The sequence below is a fragment of the Oncorhynchus nerka genome, linkage group LG1 (genome assembly GCF_034236695.1).
Source record: "Oncorhynchus nerka isolate Pitt River linkage group LG1, Oner_Uvic_2.0, whole genome shotgun sequence".
Taxonomy (NCBI): domain Eukaryota; kingdom Metazoa; phylum Chordata; class Actinopteri; order Salmoniformes; family Salmonidae; genus Oncorhynchus; species Oncorhynchus nerka.
Genome location: NC_088396.1, coordinates 47941318 through 47968046, shown reverse-complemented (window position 1 = coordinate 47968046; position 26729 = coordinate 47941318). Strand labels below are relative to the sequence as shown.

The 26729-nt window shown below is 45.1% G+C and overlaps 1 protein-coding gene across 2 annotated transcripts in view; it reads right to left on the bottom strand.

Annotated features, from left to right (window-relative positions):
* Positions 1-26729, bottom strand: part of LOC115130642 (FERM, ARHGEF and pleckstrin domain-containing protein 1-like) — a 119633-nt gene that overhangs the window by 35791 nt on the left and 57113 nt on the right. For both annotated transcript variants that reach the window (XM_065019359.1, XM_065019361.1), the window contains exons 3-13: positions 11356-11457; positions 10770-10812; positions 8239-8317; positions 5989-6086; positions 5426-5540; positions 3885-4032; positions 3405-3500; positions 3109-3275; positions 2825-2893; positions 2251-2329; positions 1768-1978 (exon numbers count right to left, since the gene is read on the bottom strand). In XM_065019359.1, coding sequence (XP_064875431.1) covers positions 1768-1978; positions 2251-2329; positions 2825-2893; positions 3109-3275; positions 3405-3500; positions 3885-4032; positions 5426-5540; positions 5989-6086; positions 8239-8317; positions 10770-10812; positions 11356-11457 — 1207 coding nt within the window. The remainder of the gene's footprint in view (positions 1-1767; positions 1979-2250; positions 2330-2824; positions 2894-3108; positions 3276-3404; positions 3501-3884; positions 4033-5425; positions 5541-5988; positions 6087-8238; positions 8318-10769; positions 10813-11355; positions 11458-26729) is intronic.

Genomic DNA, 26729 nt, shown 5'->3' with positions numbered 1-26729 from the left:
ATATATTTTGATTTGTTTAACACTTTTTGAGTTACCACATGATTCTATGTGTTATTTCATAGTTTGATGTCTTCACTATTATTCTACAATGTAGAAAATAGTAAAACAAATAAAGAAAAACCCTGGAATGAGTAGGTGTGTCCAAACTCCTGACTGGTACTGTATCTCTGCATCTCCAGAAACAGTATTCCCTCGACTTCATCCCAAAAGTCCAGCTAGATACAGAGCATCAGGGGGTTTCCACTGGATTGGTTCACACTGCTGTACAGTGGTCTTTAAAAAGACGTGGCACTAGAAAACGATGATGTCTCTAACTGAGAACCACCTGGTGTGTGTGTGTGTGTGTGTGTGTGTGTGTGTGTGTGTGTGTATAGACACCAATACAGTCAGAACAGACAGGAAAGGTTAACCACCTGAGGGTAGAAGAGAACAGGACAGAGAGCCTTCATCCCACTTTCTCTCTCTCTATCTCTCAGTTAAAGGGCAAGCAACCCAATGGGAAACAGAGTGTTAGGCTGGCTCATGGCTGAGCAGACTATACTGTATACTCAGTTAGTGCCATGTTGGCAGCACAGAGACAGAGGAGTTAGTAGTCCCCCGAATCAACCCTTTCTGAGTAACTTCTGTCCCTTCACACAGACTGGCATAGCTATCACCCATGCTAACCACCAGAGCCAAAGCCACCATGGAGCAGGTCTCTGGACTTCCTTCCTCTGGCCTAACAGCTGAACACCTGTGCCCCGTCCTCGTCACTAAAGTTAAGGCAGCCATCCTCCTCCATCTCCTCATCCAGCTGGAGGCTCCCAAAGGAGTACTTGTTCCTGGGCATGGGGGAGGGGTAGTTGAACCCCACGGCCATGGGGTTACCGTAGGTCAGCGGGTGACTGCTGGAGCTGCCCGTGGTGTTCTCGGTCTCTGAGTCACTGGACTCTGTGCCACTGCTGGTGGAGCCGTCAATCATCTGAACAGCCCCTATGTGGTCTACGCCACCATGGCTGTACAGCTTCTGTATGGGGCCGGGCTTGGGTTGGCCGGGGGCAGACAAGCCATTGGCCTTTACGCGGCGCTCCAGAGCAGCCATACGGGAGGTGACAGGCCGGGGATCGTGGGAGGGCGTGGAGGTGGCCTGATGCCGGCTCAGGACGAAGGGGTCTGTGTCGGAACGGTTACGCATGTTGTGGAGCTTTTGTAAGTGTGGCGAGCGGGCCATGATGGGCGAATAGCTGCCGTAGTGGGATGGGGCCTGACCTTGGTCTTGGGGCCCCCCATGGCCTCTCTGGGTGTTAAACCCCCTGAGACCCTGGTCGTCCCAGCGTGGGGGCCTGGAGCCGTGACCGTTTTGCTCAGCGTGGCTGAGTGAGCCGGTCCGGTGGAAGGTGACGGGGCTGGAGGTGGTGCTCTTAGAGCCTAACAGGCGGACCGTCAGGGGGCTGCTACTACGCTGGTCCCCAATTCCACCACCTCCCAACTCCTCAATCATAGTGCTATTGAGACGGGGCGGACCACTGCCGAAGAACGGCAGGTTGGCCGACTCATCTAACTCACAGCTCATATTGAGGGGGGACTCTCTGTACCTCATCCTACCCAGAGCCAGTTCCCGCTCGTTTATACTGCCACGGTGGGGGCTCGCGGCCTCCTCCCCATGGCTGTCAGTAGGATGAGACCAGGTAACCCGGCCCTTGGCCACGTCACATTCACTATCTATATCACTGCAGTCAATGTAGGGGATGGAGGAGGTGCTGCCCTTAGCGCCCTGGGAGGCTGGACCTGTGTTCAGATGGTCTGGGTGGGGCTGTCTGGCTGGGCCTGGTTCTGCCCCAGGACCTGGCCTGTCCTCGCCGTGTCCCACGTTCCTCTGGATGGAAGGGCTGCCTCTGATCCGCAGGGCTGAAGGGTCCTCAGCGTTCACAGACTCCTTCCACTGACGGTGGTGCGGAGAGTCCACCTCCGCTCTGTCTCCTGGAGCACCGCTGACACTCTGTGGAGTACAGAGAACAGCGAACAGAGGGCTGAAGGTTATATTTAACAGTTAAACAAGGAAATGTAGTTATTGTGTGGTATGGATTAGTTATTCCGTCTACTCAATTATTAACTGTATATTCTAAGCAGTATATTTCATATTCATAGTGTTTCTAGATGAAGACATGCTGGGTCGGCTATCATATAGAGAGTGACAGTTCCACAAAGTGGCGTTCAGCACGTTAGCCTCTAATGGACGGTGTCTGTGGGAACACTGAAGGAGCCACTGACTTCTTTTGGCACTTGAGGGGCGTGAGGGGAAGACAGCGGAGATGGACGGCTTCTGCTGTGCTGGACCCTACTGTGTTTCCTGAAGAGGATGACAGAAAGTGGATATGTTATACACCTGGCAACCCTCACACAGTCTCTCTCTTTGTACAGTACCAGTCAAACGTTTGGACACCTACTTATTGCAGGGTTTTTCTATTTAAAAAAAAACGATTTTCTTACGTTTGTAAAATAATAGTGAAGACATCAAAACTATCACATATGGAATCATGTACTAACCCTAAAAATACATTCCAGGTGACTACCTCATGAAACTGGTTGAGAGAATACAAAGTGTGCAAAGTTGTCATCAAGGCAAAGGGTGGCTACTTTGAAGAATCTAAAATATATTTAGATTTTTTTTAACACTTTGTTGGTTACGACATGATTCCATGTGTTAGTTTTGATGTCTTCACTATTATTCTACAATGTAGTAAATAAGTAAAAAATAAAGAAAAACTATTGAATGAGTAGGTGTGTCCAAACTTTTGACTGCTACTGTAGGTCTAAAAAGAAAACACCACCATGAAGTCTTTACCTTTCAAACGGGATCTTCTTAAACTCAGAGTCCTTCACATAATCAATCACCTGCTTCTGTGTCCGACCGCTGTGGAGAGAGAGAAGTAGCAAGGGAGATGATTGAGGTCAGTGAACTTAAGAGTAGAGCTGGAGAAGTTCTGTCCAGGTGACAGATAGGAAATGAGATTGAAACTGAGGCACTGACTGGTTTTTCATCGAACCTGCTATCCTCTGTGTCCAGAGAGACAGAGATGGTTTATTATTGTGTGGCCCCAGGTGCCTTCAAGGGGTCAGCTGTTCTACCTGAATCTGAAGGAGGAGCCTCGGGAGAAGAGGACCGGCTTGGGCCTTGCTTTGGGCTCCTCAAAGAGGCTGAAGAAGGCATGGTATTCCACACAGATCTTCCAGAAGACTTTACAGCAGTCTCGGCTACCCATCAGGAACTCCAGAGTGTCCTGGTATGAGCTCTGCTGCAGAGGGGACACATATATATGTAACACACATCAATGGAAACTTAGGGTTGAAGGCTTTAGGCATTGGTGATATTTACATGGATATGAATCGTGGATCATGCTAAGGGCTATGGTCATATGACATACGTTCAGGTCTGGTCTGAGCTTGATGAGAAAACGCTTTCTCTTGAAGCTTAATTTGCGCACGTTGGACCAGTTGAAGGCATTGATCTTGGTGTGTCCCTGCAGCAGATGAAAAACACAGAGGTTTAACATGGAGTGTGACACGCAACACAAATCTGCCTGTTCATCTAATCATGTCATCAAACATCAGCTCCACATTCCTCTAATAGAACTGGCTAGCTCTTAATCCCAATAGATCTGTGAACAGAGAAAATGTCCTACACATCAAAAGCCTGTCATCAAAATGTCACTTCAATGTGGAACGGCTGAAAAATGGGACAGCTGCAAGCATCTTACATTGTGGCATAACCAAGCTGGTTAATCATTTACTACCAATTTGCTATTCACCGACATCAAACATATAATGAAACATCCTGTGGGTTTCTTAATGAGAAACAGCGGTGTAGAAATGCTCTTGCTCCGTCCAGACCCGTAAAGTAGTACCTGAAAGACCAGGACACCAGTGTGTGCCACGGCCAGGCTCAGCTTGCTGCCCTCGCGGTCCTTGGCAGGGTGTAGTCTAACCCCGTACAGCTCCAGTCTGCGTACCACCTCCAGCAGCTGGTAGTCCGACTCTGCTGGCGTCTGACCCCTACAAGCACACAGAGAGCAGTCTGGGTCAAGGATACCGTTCCAAATGGCTCGCTATTCTATATTTAGTGTACTGTTTTAGACCAGGCCCCTTGGCACTAAATAGGGAATAGGGTTTTGGGACACGGACTGATACAAGTCTCTCATAAGTTTCAGAATCACGGCAAGGTGGAGTTGAGGTGGGTTGCGTCAGAATTCCAGTTACATTTGACTTCCATTTTGGACTTCTGAACATGACTGCTCTTAACGAAAAATTTTACTTTAAATTTGAATAATATCTTCCACTAAAATACTGCAATTGAGGTGAGGGACCAGGCCACAAGTCAATCTTTTCCCGCAGTCAACTGACACCACCGAGGTTTGGGTAGAAACGAAGCTGCATAGTAACTCCCTTCCCTAATTCTTATCTGTGAAAAAGTTGTCCTGTTTCCTGTGGGCTGTAGTTCATTCTAGATGTAACTCTGAGCATGGCTCCCTGCCAGGAAAACCATGGTTACTGTTATCAGCTAAAAATACAGAAAAAGAACAAGTTAGGGAGGGCCGTCAAATCGGAGCTCCTTTCATCTTGTCAGCTGCCTGGTGAGAACCCATCTCTGCTGTGACACCAGTGTACCGTGGAGGACTGGGGGTGACACCAGTGTAGTGTGGAGGACTGGGGGTGACACCAGTGTAGTGTGGAGGACTGGGGGTGACACCAGTGTAGTGTGGAGGACTGGGGGTGACACCAGTGTAGTGTGGAGGACTGGGGGTGACACCAGTGTAGTGTAGAGGACTGGGGGTGACACCAGTGTAGTGTGGAGGACTGGGGGTGACACCAGTGTAGTGTGGAGGACTGGGGGTGAGGAAAGGGTTGGCCATGTGATCCTGACCTGCTGCATCAATGAGGAAGGCACTAAAGGGATTGTGGGATATGTTCTCCAAGGAGGGCGGAACTAGCTAATTAGGAAACGGATAATAGAAAGAAATCCTGGGAGAAGGAGAAGAATGAGTCCGAGCTGCCATTTCCCTTGTGCCAACCTGTTCAGTGACAAGGGTTTAACAAAGAAAAGCCATTTCTCTGCTGAAATCTGGTGTGTTGCTCATTAGGCTGTGGTCCAGGTAGATCCCAGACCTTTCTGGGGACCCATGTAGTTTTTCTGATAAAGCAGACATTGACACGTTCACCTCCAGGCCCTAACCACTCAACCAGCCCAGTCTTAACATGATATAGAAAACCATGTCAGTTAACACACTGAAACAAAGAACACTGTTAGGTCAGTGGGGAGTTTCCTGACTTCGTTACCTGGGTAGAAAACATTCCCTTGGGATGTGTACGTATGAGGTCTTTATCTACCTTGTCCTGTTCAGAGGCCTGCTTCCAGAGCTGTCACATCAGTTATGGAGGAGCTACTCACCCATTATTGGAGTGAAACTCCATGATCTTGTCCATCAGAGCCATCTGGTCAGGAATGTAGCTGTTGTTGAGGAGGTGCTGCCGACTCTGACTCTCCTCAAAGTCCCCAATCTCAGCTGGAGAACAAAGGGTTAAAGTTAGGACATTGCATTACATTGTGTGTAAAGGATCTACACCACTGCTGGTTGATACAAAAAAATGCAGATTATTTGCATATATCCCTAAACAGAATAGATTAGAATAGATTCATCCTCATCCATGCCTCTTCCCTCTCTTCGGTTACACTCTGACAGCTCCCTCTAGCATTAGAGTCCAGTCTGAGGAGCAGATGGCTTTTTCAAAAAAGCTCTCTCTCAGTGTCTTCCCACATTTCATTAATTCAGAGAAAGACAAAAGAAAAAGCTATCCATGGCAATGCACTGATTCTCAATTTGGGATGCTGCACCACATCCTGTTTGACACAGTTTGAAGGAGGTTCTGTTTTCCTACAAAAGTATATGGTCTATTGGCTCTGTGATCCTATAGGCTGTGTGAAGCCACAGGGAAAGTAACAGTGAGACGTACACTGGATAATATGGGAGACCAGCAGGGCCGCGCTACTGTCGTTGCAGGTCAGACGTCCACAGGCAAGGTCATGCTTGATCTGCAGGGCGAAGAGGTACCTGGACAAGACAGGACAAAGAGAAAGGCTAGAACAGAGTGGACAGCATGACAGGCTGTGGTTAACATCCAAACCTGTCAGGCGACAACACAGGAGGGAGGAACAACAGAGGTCACACTTGTAGCACTTGTAGGTCAGGTCGTCCATACAGGGACATATTGCAGCATGAAAACAAAGACAATTGGATTGCAGAGCAACATCATCATAGCAGGACGAGTGTCTTTATCCCATCCAATATCATCTGTTACACCCTTCTTTAGGGTCGAGGCGTTATCATACCACGAGTAAATATACATCATAAAACCATTAGTCCAATGGTAACAACAAGGATCACACGAAGGTGCTACGTTAAAGACATGAGTCCAATGGTAACAACCAGGATCACACGAAGGTGCTACGTTAAAGACATGAGTCCAATGATAACAACCAGGATCACACGAAGGTGCTACGTTAAAGACATGAGTCCAATGGTAACAACCAGGATCACATGAAGGTGCTACGTTAAAGACATGAGTCCAATGGTAACAACCAGGATCACACGAAGGTGCTACGTTAAAGACATGAGTCCAATGGTAACAACCAGGATCACACGAAGGTGCTACGTTAAAGACATGAGTCCAATGGTAACAACCAGGATCACACGAAGGTGCTACGTTAAAGACATGAGTCCAATGGTAACAACCAGGATCACACGAAGGTGCTACGTTAAAGACATGAGTCCAATGGTAACAACCAGGATCACACGAAGGTGCTACGTTAAAAACATGGCAGGCGTAAAACATGGATGACATTAATTAAATGGCCGAGGCAGAAAAATCTAATCTGTGGGAGGCTGGAACACATCGGTCACTTCTACGTTAGCATTCACATTCTGTGACATCGCAGTCATTTCAACACACAGAACTGACCTGAGAATGACTTACTCTAATGGAAACTGGATAATATAGCTGCTGATAGCCTGTTGTGTGCTGAGCAGTCAGCCTTATATACTGTAACAGTTTCTGCACCAGACCGTGTCGACAGCTTGTCAGCTGAATACAAAGATATTATTAAAGGCCCAGGACAATAACATTTTAGATTTTTCTGTGTTTTATATACAGGTAACTGCCAAAATAAAGGAAACACTTGAGTAAATGAGGGATACAAAGTATATTGAAAGCAGGTGCTTCCAACAAAGGTGTGGTTCCTGAGTTAATTAAGCAATTACTATCCCATCATGCTTAGGGTCATGTATAAAATGCCCAGTTGCCCATTATTTTGGCTACCATGACTAGAAGAAGATATCAGTGACTTCTGACAGATGGATCTCAAAGGAGCACAGGGGGTTTAAAGGGTGTCTGTCTGTCTGTCTGAGTTTTTTTTATGTCTGGTGACATCACCAGGTGGTATATTAGTTAATAAACCAATAAGAAAGAGAGTTCCAAACCTCTCTGCCAATAACACTAGTTTTCAGTTTTTCCTTCCCCACTCATACCACTTCCAGACAGTCCTAGCTAAATTCTTGCTCCAGAAATTGCATTTAGCTAAGAAGTTATTATTTTTTCTTTTTTTATATTACAATTTTAATAAAACACAACCACAGTAAGGTACTTCATTATTACCCAGAAAATGATTTGATATTGAGATAAAAACAGCCTCATTGGACCTTTAAGCACCTTCTGATGAGGAAACCCTATAGCTGAGCTTTAAGCACCTGCTGATGAGGAAACCCTATAGCTGAGCTTTAAGCACCTGCTGATGAGGAAACCCTATAGCTGAGCTTTAAGCACCTGCTGATGAGGAAACCCTATAGCTGAGCTTTAAGCACCTGCTGATGAGGAAACCCTATAGCTGAGCTTTAAGCACCTGCTGATGAGGAAACCCTATAGCTGAGCTTTAAGCACCTGCTGATGAGGAAACCCTATAGCTGAGCTTTAAGCACCTGCTGATGAGGAAACCCTATAGCTGAGCTTTAAGCACCTGCTGATGAGGAAACCCTATAGCTGAGCTTTAAGCACCTGCTGATGAGGAAACCCTATAGCTGAGCTTTAAGCACCTGCTGATGAGGAAACCCTATAGCTGAGCTTTAAGCACCTGCTGATGAGGAAACCCTATAGCTGAGCTTTTGTAGACTGAGGGTTTGTCTGAAGTGGCTTCTATCTGTTTAGTCTTACCTGGTCAATTCCTCCAGTAGCTGGGCGTGGTCTGGGGGGAAGAACTTCACCACAAATCTCAGGACTACGTGCTTGGGCCCTGTGGGTGTGAGATAATGGCGTAGTTATAGAGGAGGAGTCACAGCCAATAAGATACAGAGAACACATTCTAAACACATTATCTGGAGATTCCTATCATAGGATTAGAGAACACATTCTAAACACATTATCTGGAGATTCCTATCATAGAATTAGAGAACACATTCTAAACACATTATCTAGTGATTTTGAGATTCCTATCATAGAATTAGAGAACACATTCTAAACATTGGAGATTCCTATCATCGAATTAGAGAACACATTCTAAACACATTATCAGGAGATTCCTATCATAGAATTAGAGAACACATTCTAAACACATTATCTGGAGATTCCTATCATAGAATTAGAGAACACATTCTAAACACATTATCTGGAGATTCCTATCATAGAATTAGAGAACACATTCTAAACACATTATCTAGTGATTTTGAGATTCCTATCATAGAATTAGAGAACACATTCTAAACATTGGAGATTCCTATCATCGAATTAGAGAACACATTCTAAACACATTATCAGGAGATTCCTATCATAGGATTAGAGAACACATTCTAAACACATTATCAGGAGATTCCTATCATAGGATTAGAGAACACATTCTAAACACATTATCAGGAGATTCCTATCATAGGATTAGAGAACACATTCTAAACACATTATCAGGAGATTCCTATCATAGGATTAGAGAACACATTCTGAACACATTATCAGGAGATTCCTATCATCGAATTAGAGAACACATTCTAAACACATTATCTGGAGATTCCTATCATAGAATTAGGAATTAGAACCGGATCTCTATGATTCCTTTGCTTTTGTCTCACTGACCAATGAGATCATAACAAGCAGTGTACTTGCTCTTATGCACCACAAACCCTTGTTTGTAGATGAGCAAGCCAGTCTTCCATAAGACTTGATGAAAGCTTTATGACTCGAGATGTACAAGTTTTAACAGCCGAGCCTCAGTCTGGAAGATAGATGGTCTCTGTGTGTGAATAAAGATGTAGTTTGGGTTCTTAAGCACGACAGATTCGTAACATATCATACAAATTGCAAAAAAAAATTACACTGAGTGTACAAAACATTAAGGACACCTGCTCTTTCCACGACATGAAAGATATGATCCCTTATGATGTTACTTGTTAAATCCACTTCAATCAGTGTAGATTAAAGAATGATTTTTAAGCCTTGAGACAATTGAGACATGGATTGTGTATGTGTGCCATTCAGAGGATGCCTTTGAACGGGGAATGGTACACTCTTAGAAAAAATGCTTCCAAAAGGATTCTATGCGGAGGGATCGAGTTCTACCAAGAACTGTTTTGATCAGAAGAACCCTTTTTAGAAGACAAGGGTTCTTTGTAAGGCAAAGGGTTCTACCTAGAACCTTGAACATCCTTAGAACCTTTTTTGGAAGAAAGGGTTCTTTGATGATTCTTTGTAAGGCAAGAAGGATTTTTCGGAAGGCAAGATTTCATATTTCCCAACATGCTTTATTTCAGGAAGCTTTTAAGAATAGTTTGTTTTACTGTAATATCTGTGTTTTTGCATGTACATTGATTGGTTGATAAATGTTATGCTACATAAAGATAAACAACACACAGTATTCAAAACTAATCCAATCTATTAGTATCTAGATTTATTCCACCCGTTAACTGAGATGGTTGTTCCAGTTTAGATGATTGAGGTAGTCTCAGTGTTCAACCCTCCCTACCCTGGCAGTCAATCTAAATGCAGGTTGTGGGTGATTAACAATTCTACGTGTTGGCTATCCTAATTCTGGTTGGATTCCAATAGGAATTATACCACGTCGCAAGTCCGCATAACGTGACGTGAAGGCCTGACGTGGCCTGTAAACCAGGAGATTCCTAACACCACTGTGTTAAGGAATAACTATGCCCTCAATGAAAGGCCTTGTAATGTATTCTCATAAAAAAATGACATGTTAAAAGGTTAATAAGATAAAATGGTTTTTGGTAGAACCCTTCATAGGGGGTTCTAAGAAGAACTCGATAAAATGGCTCTGGGTAGAAACCATCATAAAGGGTTCTAGGCAGAACCAGTCATAGGGTTCTAGGTAGAGTCATATGCAGGGAGTTCTTTGAAGAACCCTACATAGACAGTTCTTGATAGTAGTACACAATTGGGTGACAAGTAGTACACAAATAACGGGTACCACTTTCAAAACTACTAGCTGAAATGATTTTAAAAAGTCCTGGAGCATCACTTTAAGTTTGCTTGGACGAGACAGGGTGTTGAGACTTCCTCACGCTACAACTAAATTAAGTCCCCTAGCTGTCTACTTTCAAAGACATTTCGTGTTTCTTTGTAAGGCTTGATTCATTTTCTTCTGTTAAGCAACCATACCACCAGTGTTAGTTGAAGCAAATGAAGCATGAACTGTCCATTACCAGCCGTGTAAAAGTGTATAATGAAGTCAGCGTACTTACGTCTCAGTTGCTTGACAATAGGCTTTAGGAGGTCTAACCAAACCTGTGAACACAAGGAAAGCATTTAGGAGGTCTAACCAAACCTGTGAACACAAGGAAAGCATTTAGGAGGTCTAACCAAACCTGTGAACACAAGGAAAGCATTTAGGAGGTCTAACCAAACCTGTGAACACAAAGAAAGCATTTAGGAGGTCTAACCAAACCTGTGAACACAAGGAAAGCATTTAGGAGGTCTAACCAAACCTGTGAACACAAGGAAAGCATTTAGGAGGTCTAACCAAACCTGTGAACACAAGGAAAGCATTTAGGAGGTCTAACCAAACCTGTGAACACAAGGAAAGCATTTAGGAGGTCTAACCAAACCTGTGAACACAAGAAAAGCATTTAGGAGGTCTAACCAAACCTGTGAACACAAGGAAAGCATTTAGGAGGTCTAACCAAACCTGTGAACACAAGGAAAGCAAACGCCCCTTTAGTCAGCATAGAGAGATGAATTCAAGGCTTCTACACTAACACATGAAGAAGATACAAGCTAACACCCAGTCCAGAAACAACACTTAAGGACTGTGTATATTTCTTCACTCACCATCATCTTGTGGTCTTGGTATTCTAGGCCGAAGTAGTCTCCCTCAACGAGGTTCAGGTGGGTACACACCAGGTCAAACAACACCTTGCCTGAGGCTCTTTGCTGTGAAAGACAGAAACATACATGGTAAGTTCGAGAAATACCTGGTGCAGTAGTGAATTACCTATTGACTGTATGGTGGGCTGGCTGGCATTCACTAGCTCAATCACTCAATGATAAATGTGTACTTAGACTATGAATTATATTGTCCCTCGGTTTTAAAGACTCATTCTGATGACATTTCACAGAAAATCCCCTCAGCAAAGTCTATCTGCAAGTTTAATCAAGGATCAGCGATCACAAGAGCACATTCAGGACTGGATCTCATCACCTCTGAGTGGCGCAGCGGTCTAAGGCACTGCATCTCAGTGTTAAGAGGTGTCACTACAGACCCTGGTTTGATCCTGAGCTGTATCACTGTCATTGTAAAATAAGAATTTGTTCTTAACTGACTTGCCTATTTTTTTTAAATCCCTCTAGGACTTTGTGGATCAAGAGGAATGACACAGACAAACAACAGAGACATTTGCAGTAGTGACTGAGTGCAGTATGACTGGGTGCATGGATAGTGGGTGGCTCCATAGAAACCATTCCCCTCCCTTCACTCCCAGAAGATTGCTCAAAACCTCCCCCTCCTCTCCTCTTATGGAGGCCCAGAGAGGTGGGACACTGAGAGGAGCAGACAGAGTGTTGGGGTGGGACTGTCCCTGTGACCACTTCCCTGTTCCCAGTATCACCATGGGGACTGACGATGGCACAGTGCTCTTTGAAGCTGATCTAGTGGCAACTCAGCTCACCTAGGAAGTCCATTCCTCCATGAAGTCTAGTTCAGAGATGGTCATCTGGCTGTTTGTCACCCACTACTTCTTTCCCAGTCCCATGGGAACATACACAGCCAACACCCATTATAGCTTCCCTGACTTTTGAAAAAGAAAAAACTACTCATTTATGACACGTTTCATGAAGCTAGGCGTATGTCGCACGGCACTACTTCACAGGAGAGGCACTTTAAGATATATTTTTTAAATATTATTTTTATACACATTTTTTTAAAGATATAACATTAGCCTTGGAGATCTACAAAAGTGTTGCTCCTTGCAACAGAATTTAGCAGGCGCTATCGACAAAGATCATTGGGATAAAGTTGTGATGGACTACTTTCTGCATGAGGTCAGTGTGAGCCGGAGTCCTTGACACGACAACGGGTCAATCAAGCTGTAGCCAGCTACAAACCGCCAGCATCACCCTGTATACCACTGCTGGCTTGCCTCTGGAGCTAAGCAGTGTTGGTCCTGGATGGGAGGGCCAGGAGAAGACACTCTTTCCTCTGGTGTAAAAAAAATTATTCCAATGCCCCTTTCTGATGGGACATTAAACAGGTGTCCTAACTCTCTGTTGTCGCTATAGATCCCATGGCACTTATCGTAAGAGTAGGGGTGTTAACCCCGTTGTCCTATCTAAATTCCCAATCTGACCACCATGTCCACTTAATCATTCCCAGCTTCTAATTGATTCTTTCCTCTCCCCTGTAACTATTCCCCAGGTTGTTGCTGTAAATGAGAATGTGTTCTCAGTCAACTTACCTGGTAAAATAAAAAATGTACCAGAAAGACATACTGTCATGAAGCGTTCATCCATCTATATGGGTAAGAGTCTAGCTACATTTTCAGATATTATACGTTTCAAGTCATATCCATTGCAAGTTAAAGCGTACTGTTAGCTAGCGAACGTTAGCTTGCTGGCTCACTAGCTAACGCTACGTGTTTGATCTGTGTAGCAATATTATTTGTATCTCAGAAATCCATTTGCTTTGCTAGTTATGGCCAAATGTTAGCTAGCTAGCATTGAACTTAGTTGGTTAGCTTTAGCTACCTGCAGATTCATACTACAGCATTTCATGTGGCTAGCTACAGCAATTCTTTCACATGACCCATCAATTTAGCTACTATATTTGGTTGTTTACTACACTATCTTACTCACTCTGTTTAGCACATGGCCTTACGTGAATCCTTAAAGAGATGGGTGGGGCTCAGTCTTAAGATGGTGTGAACAATGCTGCATAGGTATAGACAAAGAAGAGCTCTCCAGTAGGTGTACCAAAACATTTAAGGGCCATTTTTATCAAAAGTGGGGTTACAAAGTTTAACTTTCAAAGCAGAATTATTTTCCCATTGTTCTTCAACTGTAATTTTTTAATATACAATTTTCTAGCTCGGAGTCTCTACTTTTATCCATTGTAAAAAAAAAAAAAAAATCAAATTTTGCTACATAAGACTGAATCGAGGTGGTGGGTCACATTTAGAGGCACAAAGGGATGTCAGGGACTGCAGTTAAAGCCACATGTCCTGCTGGAAAAGAAGACAGAAGCATAGCAGGCAGGCAGGGGAGTTGAGCTGCTGGAAAAGAAGACAGAAGCATAGCAGGCAGGCAGGGGAGTTGAGCTGTTGGAAAACCCATAAGAAGACAGAAGCATAGCAGGCAGGCAGGGGAGTTGAGCTGTTGGAAAACCCATAAGAAGACAGAAGCATAGCAGGCAGTCAGGGGAGTTGAGCTGTTGGAAAACCCATAAGAAGACAGAAGCATAGCAGGCAGGCAGGGGAGTTGAGCTGTTGGAAAAGAAGACAGAAGCATAGCAGGCAGGCAGGGGAGTTGAGCTGTTGGAAAAGAAGACAGAAGCATAGCAGGCAGGCAGGGGAGTTGAGCTGCTGGAAAAGAAGACAGAAGCATAGCAGGCAGGCAGGGGAGTTGAGCTGTTGGAAAACCCCTATGAAGACAGAAGCATAGCAGGCAGGCAGGGGAGTTGAGCTGTTGGAAAACCCATATGAAGACAGAAGCATAGCAGGCAGGCAGGGGAGTTGAGCTGTTGGAAAACCCCTATGAAGACAGAAGCATAGCAGGCAGTCAGGGGAGTTGAGCTGTTGGAAAACCCCTATGAAGACAGAAGCATAGCAGGCAGGCAGGGGAGTTGAGCTGTTTAACCAAGCTGCATTCTTTTGAGCGGTTTTCACCGGAGCAGAACATAGCACAGTTATGCCAGTGTTTATAGTAACAGTCCCGCCCCTTTGGCTAGGATAACCTTCACCCCCCCATTCTATCGTTCTACAATCTTCACCCCCCCTTTCTCCCCTTATTCTCTCATTCTACAATCTTCACCCCCCTTTCTCTCCTTATTCTCTCATTCTACAATCTTCACCCCCCATTCTATCGTTCTACAATCTTCACCCCCTTTCTCCCCTTATTCTCTCATTCTACAATCTTCACCCCCTTTCTCCCCTTATTCTCTCATTTTACAATCTTCACCCCCTTCTCCCCTTATTCTCTCATTCTACAATCTTCACCCCCTTTCTCCCCTTATTCTCTCATTTTACAATCTTCACCCCCCTTTCTCCCCTTATTCTCTCATTCTACAATCTTCACCCCCTTTCTCCCCTTATTCTCTCATTTTACAATCTTCACCCCCTTTCTCCCCTTATTCTCTCATTCTACAATCTTCACCCCCTTTCTCCCCTTATTCTCTCATTCTACAATCTTCACCCCCTTTCTCCCCTTATTCTCTCATTCTACAATCTTCACCCCCCTTTCTCCCCTTATTCTCTCATTCTACAATCTTCACCCCCCTTTCTCCCCTTATTCTCTCATTCTACAATCTTCACCCCCTTTCTCCCCTTATTCTCTCATTTTACAATCTTCACCCCCCTTTCTCCCCTTATTCTCTCATTCTACAATCTTCACCCCCTTTCTCCCCTTATTCTCTCATTCTACAATCTTCACCCCCCTTTCTCCCCTTATTCTCTCATTCTACAATCTTCACCCCCTTTCTCCCCTTATTCTCTCATTCTACAATCTTCACCCCCTTTCTCCCCTTATTCTCTCATTCTACAATCTTCACCCCCTTTCTCCCCTTATTCTCTCATTCTACAATCTTCACCCCCCTTTCTCCCCTTATTCTCTCATTCTACAATCTTCACCCCCCCATTCTATCGTTCTACAATCTACACCACCCTCTTCTCCTTCTCTACTCTGTCACTCCTCCACCCACGTACTCCTCTCCTTGTTCACCAAGCTCTCTCCCTCTCCTCATTCCGTCCATCTCCACATAAGGGCAGTCATTGGAACTAAGACTTTCTCTACTTCCTGTATTCCTGTATGTAGTGACCTCTTACAATCACAAGAGGGCAATCCTCATTACTGACCCATGGGAAATAGGTTCATGTTTTGCATTATTACACTCACTTATATCAGTGTTAATTAAACTGTCAATTGCCTCAATAAAATAAAACAATATTTAAATTAAATCTGTCCAATATAGCACCACCATAGCCAGCTTCCCTCTCCATAGCTTTCTGATTCCCTGCTCTCTCTCCCTACACGAGTCTCCCTCCTAACGCCAGGATGTAAGGGAGCTACAGTGCCCACCACAGAGGACCAGCTGTTTTCATATGGTGGAGGTGAGAGCACAGGGGAGAAAGAGGCTAGAGGCCACCAGAGCATCCACCAGCCAAACACCCACTCACCCACACTGCTGCCAGCCTGCCAAGGTCCTGCTGCTGCAGCCTCAACAGCTGTGAACCTGCAGTATCAGACCTCTCCACAGAACCAGAGAATCAGGAAATCTAAGTTAGTAGCCTGGGTTTTCTGCATTTGGTACACTGTCTGTCTCTGACTCACTGTGTCTGTCTCTGACTCACTGTGTCTGTCTCACTGTCGTTCTCACTGTTTGTCTCACTGTCTGTCTCTGACTCACTGTGTCTGTCTCACTGTCTGTCTCTTACTCACTGTCTGTCTCTGACTCACTGTGTCTGTCTCACTGTCTGTCTCTGACTCACTGTGCCTGTCTCTGACTCACTGTGTCTGTCTCACTGTCTGTCTCTGACTCACTGTGTCTGTCTCTGACTCACTGTGTCTGTCTCTGACTCACTATGTCGTTCTCACTGTTTCTCTCTGACTCACTGTGTTTGTCTCTGACTCACTCTGTCTGTCTCTGACTCACTGTCTGTCTCACTGTCTGTCTCTGACTCACTGTTTCTGTCTCACTGTCTGTCTCTGACTCACTGTGTCTGTCTCACTGTCTGTCTCTGACTCACGGTGTCTGTCTCTGACTCACTGTGTCTGTCTCACTGTCTGTCTCTGACTCACTGTGATGTGCTTACCAACGCAGCGATGCAAAGTAACACTATAGGGATGCATCATGACATCAACATAGACAGAGGATTAAAGGAGGCATCATCATGTAATGACAAAGGTCACACTAAAAAGCAGGTGTCTTACATGATTGCATGCATTTGTCTGTTCATTGTCAGTCAGTAAGGGATATGTTGGTGCCGATTTCTCCTCTTCCGACAAGGGTTGTAGTAGTCAATCTGCCTCCGTTTATTATGGTGATCAAATCCGGAAAGAGCTGAGTCGTTTTGGGAAGTTTACTAGCGGTTTTGCGTGTACTGTCGACAGGTTTTCAGGCAGATACCGTTAAGTATGTTGTTTGATTCCCGAGGCAAGTGTTCATGTTTCTGAATAACAATGAGCAACTCTTAAATGTACATTTTAAAGTGAGGCATGGGAAGGGTCTCCACGCGGGGTTTGCCAGCACAGATAGAGTGTGGGGATTTGGGGCATAAGATCTTTGCGTGCCCACATAAAGGCCGTAGACAAGGTGAGGGTACACGTGCCAGTGGGGGAAATCAAAGTCAACGTGCCAAGTCATGCTGTAGTGCTGTGATGTGATGGTGGTGGTGTAGATGAGGCTGGGTCTAGTCAGGTTATAGATGGTGGTGTAGATGAGGCTGGGTCTAGTCAGGTTATAGATGGTGGTGTAGATGAGGCTGGGTCTAGTCAGGCTATAGATGGTGCTGTAGATGAGGCTGGGTCTAGTCAGGTTATAGATGGTGGTGTAGATGAGGCTGGGTCTAGTCATGATATGGATGGTGGTGTAGATGAGGCTGGGTCTAGTCAGGCTATAGATGGTGCTGTAGATGAGGCTGGGTCTAGTCAGGTTATAGATGGTGGTGTAGATGAGGCTGGGTCTAGTCAGGCTATAGATGGTGCTGTAGATGAGGCTGGGTCTAGTCAGGTTATAGATGGTGGTGTAGATGAGGCTGGGTCTAGTCATGATATGGATGGTGGTGTAGATGAGGCTGGGTCTAGTCAGGCTATAGATGGTGGTGTAGATGAGGCTGGGCCTAGTCATGTTATGGATGGTGGTGTAGATGAGGCTGGGCCTAGTCATGTTATGGATGGTGGTAATGCTATGGATGGTGCTGTGTGGAAACCCTGACTAGAGAGAAAGGGCAGGTGGTCAGGATGGGAGATGGAGATGAGGAGGAGGAAGCTTTCTTTTCAGAATTTTCAGAGGTTTTAATGAAATGAGGATGATTCATTAAAGAAAGAGGCTGTTCCTTTACTTCTATCCAAAATAAGGGAACAGCCAAGACTTTACTTCAATCCAAAATAAGGGAACAGCCAAAACTTTACTTCTATTCAAAATAAGGGAACAGCCAAGACTTTACTTCAATCCAAAATAAGGGAACAGCCAAGACTTTACTTCAATCCAAAATAAGGGAACAGCCAAAACTTTACTTCTATTCAAAATAAGGGAACAGCCAAGACTTTACTTCTATTCAAAATAAGGGAACAGCCAAGACTTTACTTCTATTCAAAATAAGGGAACAGCCAAGACTTTACTTCTATTCAAAATAAGGGAACAGCCAAGACTTTACTTCTATTCAAAATAAGGGAACAGTCAAGACTTTACTTCAATCCAAAATAAGGGAACAGTCAAGACTTTACTTCAATCCAAAATAAGGGAACAGTCAAGGCTTTACTTCTATTCAAAATAAGGGAACAGCCAAAGGGTGCGGGCACAAAGTAAGAGCTTCATTGACATCAAGGGAGACAGTAAAACTGTCAGCTATTTAGATAAAAAAGGGTATTTTACATAAAGTAGGATCAGAGATAATATCTCTGCTCTTTCCACATTCTGCTCCAAGCCCAAACCCCAAGCCGCGGATGAAATCACAGCGACATGAACATTTATCAAAAGTAGCGATTCGGCCACAGCTGTCAAAGTCATTATGTCACAGCAACCAAATCACCAGGGCTGGAGAGGACAGCCAAGACTCAAATGTCCCCTGGATTCAGAGGAGATAAAGAGAGAGCCTCCACCTCCTGCACACACCATCCTCTGACTGGCCCCCTCTCTCCCAGACTCGGACAGCCTCCCTGTTACTGACTTGAATGCCCTTGGTGAAGACAGCTGGCAACTTTGATTTTGCATGAAGTATATTTGTGTTCTGTTGTGACAATTGCTCTGCTGTGTGAAAAACAGTGCATCACTCTGTGCTCTGAGCCTCCTACTGTTCATCTTAACTCTGAAAATAACCAAATTGATTATCCAGCCTTACTATGCCCCCTCTTGCAGAACACCTCAACAGAACACAGGGGAAGCTCAGGCGGCATAGGTTACAACATTGGGGCAAACCAAACGATTGGAGCACATTATTTTGCAATAATTTGCTCTACTTAATCATGAAGCACAACAGAAAGTTGACTGTCATTTGATATAATATATTGTTGCTGGAGACCTCTCTATCATGGCAGGTTTAGAGGATCATTGAAATAAACTAAGGAGCAGGGGGTTTCTAAAGAAGTTTGGAATTAGCGAAAGGCTGGCCCTCTTTTCCCCTCTCATCCCTTAATCCTCTTCAGTACACTTAAAAATCAGGCACCATGCTGCTTGACTTAAACTGCCAGACACAAATATTCCCGAAGCCAGTCACTCTGTGGAGGACGCTTTGCTTCAGCAGCAACTGACATTTGTCTATTATTCCACTCCGGATATGTCTAGAAAGCGATATGACAATAAAACAGAGAATGACAGGTGACATAGATGTCAAATGGTCTCATCCATCCCTGTGCTGTGTGGTCCTGACTCTCTGCTGTAGAGACAGCTATTCAGAGAGAGACAACACCACCACTGTAGGGGTGATAACAGGATCGTATCACTGTTCTCTTACTCTTCTCTTTGAAGTTACACAGACATACAGGCTATTTAGTTTCACTGCTGTTAGCCTTCCCGCAGAACAAGCGAATCACATTCCATTAAAATGGTCGATCAGCGAACGTGATGCGCCATTGAAAATGTTTGTCTGAATATCTTCATCAGGTGCCATTCTCGTTACACACTTCCAACAAATGTATGGGCGGATTCAATGCCGTAAAACGGGGTTATTCAACCTTTTGCTTACATATAAAGGGGGTCCATGGGTTGCCGATTTGCCTGGGCGGGGGTCCCTAGGCAAGAAAAGGTTTAAGACCCCTGCTGTAAAAAGGTCTGTTGTAATGGCGGTGCAGTGAGGTGTTATAATTGGGCACCATAATAAATCGGCTCCACCTCAGCTCCCACAAGGGCCCGTTTGACTCATGCATGGGACAAGCCACCAAGAGAAATAGCAGAGGAAATCTCTGACCTAGGCTATTCATAAAGCGCCTCAAAGTAGGAGTGCTGGTCTAGGATCAGGTTGCCCCTGTCTTATTCATTATGATCAAAAAAGGCAAAACTGATCCTAGACCAGCACCCATACTCTAAGACACATTATGAATAGTTTTAAACACACCACAGTACATTGCCAAGGCAATCAATAAGCTAATTGACAGATAAATGAACTGCTCAAGGCTCTCAACATCTTTAAGGGGAATGCTATGTTTAAAATGTTGTACACGATCCAGATCTACATACAAATACACAACAAAAAGTTGACTGTCATTTGATATAATATATTGTTGCTGGTCGCGGGGGCCCCTCAGGGGTGCGTGCTCAGTCCCCTCCTGTACTCCCTGTTCACTCATGACTGCATGGCCAGGTACGACTCCAACAACATCATTAAGTTGCAGACGACACAATAACGGTAGGCCTGATTACCGACAACAACGAGACAGCCTATAAGGAGGAGGTCAGAGACCTGGCTGTGTGGTGTCAGGATAACAACCTCTCTCTTAACGTGATCAAGACAAAGGAGATGATTGTGGACTACAGGAAAAGGACGACCGAGCACGCCCCCATTTTCATCAACGGGCTGTAGTGGAGCCACCTGTCTCCACCTTCCGGAGACACCTGAAACCCCACCTCTTTAAGGAATACCTAGGATAGGATAAAGTAATCCTTCTCACCCCCCTTAAAAGATTTAGATGCACTATTGTAAAGTGGCTGTTCCACTGGATGTCATAAGGTGAATGCACCAATTTGTAAGTCGCTCTGGATAAGAGCGTCTGCTAAATGACTTAAATGTAAATGTATGTAAATGAGCAGGTTGAGATCTTCAAATTCCTTGGTGTCCACATCACCAACAAACTATTATAGTTCAAACACATCAAGACAGTCATGAAGAGGGCACGACAACCCCTTTACCCCCCCAGGAGACTGAACAGATTTGGCATGGGTACCCAGATCCTCAAAAAGTTCCATAACTGCACCATCAAGAGCATCCTGACCGGTTACATCACCGCCTGGTATGCTTGGCATTCGACCGTAAGGCGCTACAGAGGGTAGTGCTTGTGGCTCAGTACATCACTGGGGCCAAGCTACCTGCCATCCAGGACCCTCTATACCAGGCATGTTAGAGGAAGGCCCTAAAAATGTTCAAAGTCTCTAGCCACCCTAGTCATAGACTGTTCTCTCTGCTACCGCACAGCAAGCGGTACCGGAGCGCCAAGTCTTGGTCCAAAAAGCTTCATAACAGCTTCTACCCCCAAGCTTCTACCCCCTCTTTTACTCTGCTGCTACTCTCTGTTATTATCTATGCATTGTCACTAACTCTAACTACATAGATTACCTCGACTAACCTGTGCCCCCACATATTGACTCTGTACCGGTACCTCATGTATATAGCCTGTTATTAGTGTATATATAAATAAATAAGTAATACCTAATATAGTGTTATTTATCTATTTTTTACTTAACACTTATTTTTCAGCCCATCAGTGTCCAATAACAATTTCTTCTTTAAAACGGCATTGTGGGTTAAAGGCTTGTAAGTAAGCATTTCACGATAAGGTCTACAGTGCACACTTTTATAAAACAAGAGATTGATTCTTCTAAGCAAATGTTGTTGATCAGTACAATAAAATAGAATTTTCTCATAGCAGTTGCCAATAATATAAGTCCTAAATGGAAGGGAGTGTTGATCATCTGTAGCCTCATGATATCAGTTAAAACCAGCTCAATAACTCACTGCATGACACACACTGATTCAGAGGGGTTGGGTTAAATGTGGAAGACATATTTCCAGGTTGAATGCATTCAGTTGTGCAACTGAACATGCGTTCCCTTTCACCCACTGGTCTTTCACTCTTATTCACCTGTAATGTGAATAGACCTGTGCTACATCTTGATTTACCCAGTTTATCAATAGAGATTTACCATTCAAATAAATGATTACCGTTATGTTGTTTTGTAGTTAGATTGCAAAGTCAAAATGATTATGTAATTGATTCCTCTGAGAGGTTCGTAGCAATCTACCCCCCCCACCTCCCCCCTCAAGGGCAGGCAGGGGTAAATACTCTTGCCTATCTGTTGTTCTGGGCCCCTGGTCACCACATTAGATCAAGGTTGTCGAGCCCTCTAAGGTAGGTGAGAGAGAGAGAGCATTGTTAATTAGATTTGGTGGAGACAAATTAAGTGTTCTTCATCATTAATATGCAGACTAGCACAGCAGACCCACAGAGCCCAATAACGTGCCAAATGCAATTTATCCAAGGGAAACCAACTGCAAATTCATTGAGAAATTATAGGATAACACTAACTCAGTTAATGGGCTCTGCAACAGCAACAAGTGGTGGAGTAATACTACCCTTTGCACTGATACTCAGTGATGCAGGCAATAGGACAACAATATTGGTGTTTTCTTTTTTTTTTTTTTACCTTTATTTTACTAGGCAAGTCAGTTAAGAACAAATTCTTATTTTGAATGACGGCCTAGGAACAATGGGATAACTGCCTGTTCAGGGGAAGAACGACAGATTTGTACCTTGTCAGCTCTGGGATTTGAACTTGCAACCTTTCGGTTACTAGTCCGACGCTCTAACCACTAGGCTACCCTGCCGCCCCAGTATGTGGGAAGGAGAGTGCTGTAAAACAGGCTCTAACCTACTGCTGTAGTGTTAATGGCCTCATCCCAACTGACAACACATCACTAATGACTTAGCAGTGTGGAAGGTAGCCTCTGTCTGGGGAAAAGAGTCATCAACACAGAATGGTTACAGACACAGAGACATGTGCTATGGCCCTAAAGATGTTTCACTGTCCCACAGCGTGAGACTGTGGTGGGCGTCAACATGCTGGAGGGAGACTGGGCTATGGCCCTAAGACGTTTCACTGTCCCACAGCGTGAGCCTGTGGTGGGCGTCAACATGCTGGAGGGAGACTGGGCTATGGCCCTAAGACGTTTCACTGTCCCACAGCGTGAGCCTGTGGTGGGCGTCAACATGCTGGAGGGAGACTGGGCTATGGCCCTAAGATGTTTCACTGTCCCACAGCGTGAGCCTGTGGTGGGCGTAAACATGCTGGAGGGAGACTGGGCTATGGCCCTAAGACGTTTCACTGTCCCACAGCGTGAGCCTGTGGTGGGCGTCAACATGCTGGAGGGAGACTGGGCTATGGCCCTAAGACGTTTCACTGTCCCACAGCGTGAGCCTGTGGTGGGCGTCAACATGCTGGAGGGAGACTGGGCTATGGCCCTAAGACGTTTCACTGTCCCACAGTGTGAGCCTGTTGTGGGCGTCAACATGCTGGAGGGAGACTGGGCTATGGCCCTAAGATGTTTCACTGTCCCACAGCGTGAGCCTGTGGGACAGTGTCCCCCAGGGCTCTGGGGGACACTGAGCCCCCAGGGCTCTGTTCTAGGCCCTCTCCTATTCTCGCTATACACCAAGTCACTTGGCTCTGTCATAACCTCACATGGTCTCTCCTATCATTGCTATGCAGACGACACACAATTAATCTTCTCCTTTCCCCCTTCTGACGACCAGGTGGCGAATCGCATCTCTGCATGTCTGGCAGACATATCAGTGTGGATGACGGATCATCACCTCAAGCTGAACCTCGGCAAGACGGAGCTGCTCTTCCTCCCGGGGAAGGACTGCCCGTTCCATGATCTCGCCATCACGGTTGACAACTCCATCGTGTCCTCGTCCCAGAGCGCTAAGAACCTTGGCGTGATCCTGGACAACACCCTGTCGTTCTCAAATAACATCAAGGCGGTGGCCCGTTCCTGTAGGTTCATGCTCTACAACATCCGCAGAGTACGACCCTGCCTCACACAGGAAGCGGCGCAGGTCCTAATCCAGGCACTTGTCATCTCCCGTCTGGATTACTGCAACTCGCTGTTGGCTGGGCTCCCTGCCTGTGCCATTAAACCCTACAACTCATCCAGAACGCCGCAGCCCGTCTGGTGTTCAACCTTCCCAAGTTCTCTCACGTCACCCCGCTCCTCCGCTCTCTCCACTGGCTTCCAGTTGAAGCTCGCATCCGCTACAAGACCATGGTGCTTGCCTACGGAGCTGTGAGGGGAACGGCACCTCAGTACCTCCAGGCTCTGATCAGGCCCTACACCCAAACAAGGGCACTGCGTTCATCCACCTCTGGCCTGCTCGCCTCCCTACCACTGAGGAAGTACAGTTCCCGCTCAGCCCAGTCAAAACTGTTCGCTGCTCTGGCCCCCAATGGTGGAACAAACTCCCTCACGACGCCAGGACAGCGGAGTCAATCACCACCTTCCGGAGACACCTGAAACCCCACCTCTTTAAGGAATACCTAGGATAGGATAAAGTAATCCTTCTCACCCCCCCCCCCCTTAAAAGACCTAGATGCACTATTGTAAAGTGGCTGTTCCACTGGATGTCATAAGGTGAAAGCACCAATTTGTAAGTCGCTCTGGATAAGAGCATCTGCTAAATGACTTAAATGTATGTAAATGTCAACATGCTGGAGGGAGACTGGGCTATGACGGGGTAGGTAGAAGTAGCCTCTAACCACTGATACCGAGTCAGATCTTTTCCCATCCTCCTAATGATTACGGGTAGTATTGGGAGTAGGGTAATCTGATCCTAGATCTGTGGTTTGGGCTGGGGCAGGTATGACCCAGCCAAGGTGTAGTGGACAAGTCAACAGGGATGTGAGGGAGGCAGTTCTTCCCTGGGAAGTGACATGCCTGGTGGTGCCACTTCGTGGAACATTTCCTTTACCCATAATCCTCCGGGTAATAAATGATGACAGCCACAGATGCTCCGTTCCTGGAGAAGACCAATCAATGTGCCTCCTGCAGATTAGTGTAAACTACTTAACCTCCAGCGCAACAAATCTACTGTCACTCTACAGGGCACTCCTCACAGGGAACGGAAGTTCACTGTACCTGTTTGACACCATTGACCTTCAAACACCGAGAGAGTTGGCACGCTAGTATAAAAATATGCTAGCCTCAAGGCTGAAATTAAATATTCATGACTGTATTATAGGTACAATACATGACAGAAGTATGTGGACACTCCTTCAAATTAGTGAATTTGGCTATTTAAGCCACACCCGTTGCTGACAGGTGTATACAATCGAGTACATAGCCATGCAATCTTCATAGCCAAAAAGTTGACAGTTGAATTGCCCACGCTGATGAGCTCAGTCATTTTCAACTTGGCAACAGTCATAGGATGTCAAATGTGCAACAAGTCAGTTTGTCAAATTTCTGCCCTGCTAGAGCTGCCCAGGTCAACTGTAAGAGCTGTTATTGTGAAGTTGAAATGTTTAGGAGCAACAACGGCTTGGCCGCGAAGTGGTAGGCCACTTCACCTTATGCTGAAGCGCATAAAAATCATCTGTCCTCGGTTGCAACACTCATTACCGAGTTCCAAACTGCCTCTGGAAGCAACGTCAGCACAATAACTGTTTGTTGGGAGCTTCATGAATTGGGATTCCATGACCGAGCAGCCGCACACAAGCTTAAGATTACCATGCACAATGCCAAGATTCGGCTGGAGTGGTGCAAAATTGAGGCTGTGATTAAAAAGTTAGAGCTCTGTCTGCATTAACAAGGACAAATCAAATCAAATGTTATTTGATGACATCACACAGGTCTTTCCATCATTGTATGATTTTTTGTGTGAAAACTAACTCAAGTTTACAGACAATGTCAAATGTGATTTAGCGAAGCATCTGAGTGAGTTGGGTGCGCAATTACGCAGGTACTTTCCCAAAACGGATGACACAAACAATTGGATTCGTTATCCCTTTTATGCCCTGCCTCCAGTCCACTTACCGAAATCTGAACAAGAGAGCCTCATCGAAATTGCATCAAGCGGTTCTGTGAAAATGGAATTTAATCAGAAGGCACTAACAGATTTCTGGATTGGGCTGCGCTCAGAGTATCCTTCCTTGACAAATCGCGCTGTTACGACACTGATGCCCTTTGCAACCACGTACCTATGTGAGAGTGGATTCTCGGCCCTCACTAGCATGAAAACTAAATACAGGCACAGACTGTGTGGAAAATGATTTAAGACAGACTCTCTCCAATACAACACAACATTGCAGAGTTATGAGCATCCTTTCAAGCACACCCTTCTCATTAACCTGTGGTGAGTTATTCACAATTTTCGATGAACAAATAAGTTTTAATATGTAAGATGGTTAAATAAAGAGCACCAGTCAGTCAGTCAGTCCAAACATAACTGATCTGGGAGAAAGCAGATGCTGGGCTGAGGGCACTGTCCTTCCTAGGGATGGAGATTAAGGTCAATTGACAATAAATCATGTCCTGTTTTGTTTTTTTACAGGCTCCACTAGGTCAATATAGCCACGCTACAGAGTACACTCAGTCTAAACAAAAGTAAGGGACAAAGGTATGGAAGAACAGTATACAACTAACTTTTCACTTCTGAACTTAATGTCAGGGTTCAGGGTTCTCCACATACCAAATTAGAACCATGTGATCATGATTAAACCAGTGCAAATGTAATTATTGGGCTTCTATTACCAGAATGCTAACAAAATTAGCACAAGTAATAGCAAATTTCCATAGAGGCTGCTAGCAAAATATGCTAACAAGCGCAAATGAAAATAAACATATTGCAAAGACAGGCAATCTAGCTCATAAAGTTATACATAGGTAAGAGCTACCGAATGTAATTTTTTTTTGAGAGTTTGGACATTTACAAGCAAATGTGAAAGAGAGACATTGTGCAAATGCTTGTCTGAAGGAAGAACAGTACTGGGTCTGGAGCAGCATGTGTACAAGCGGTGACTGCATGGAGTCTGGAGTCGCTACGGCAATGAGCCTGCCTGCTCTTCTTGGAGA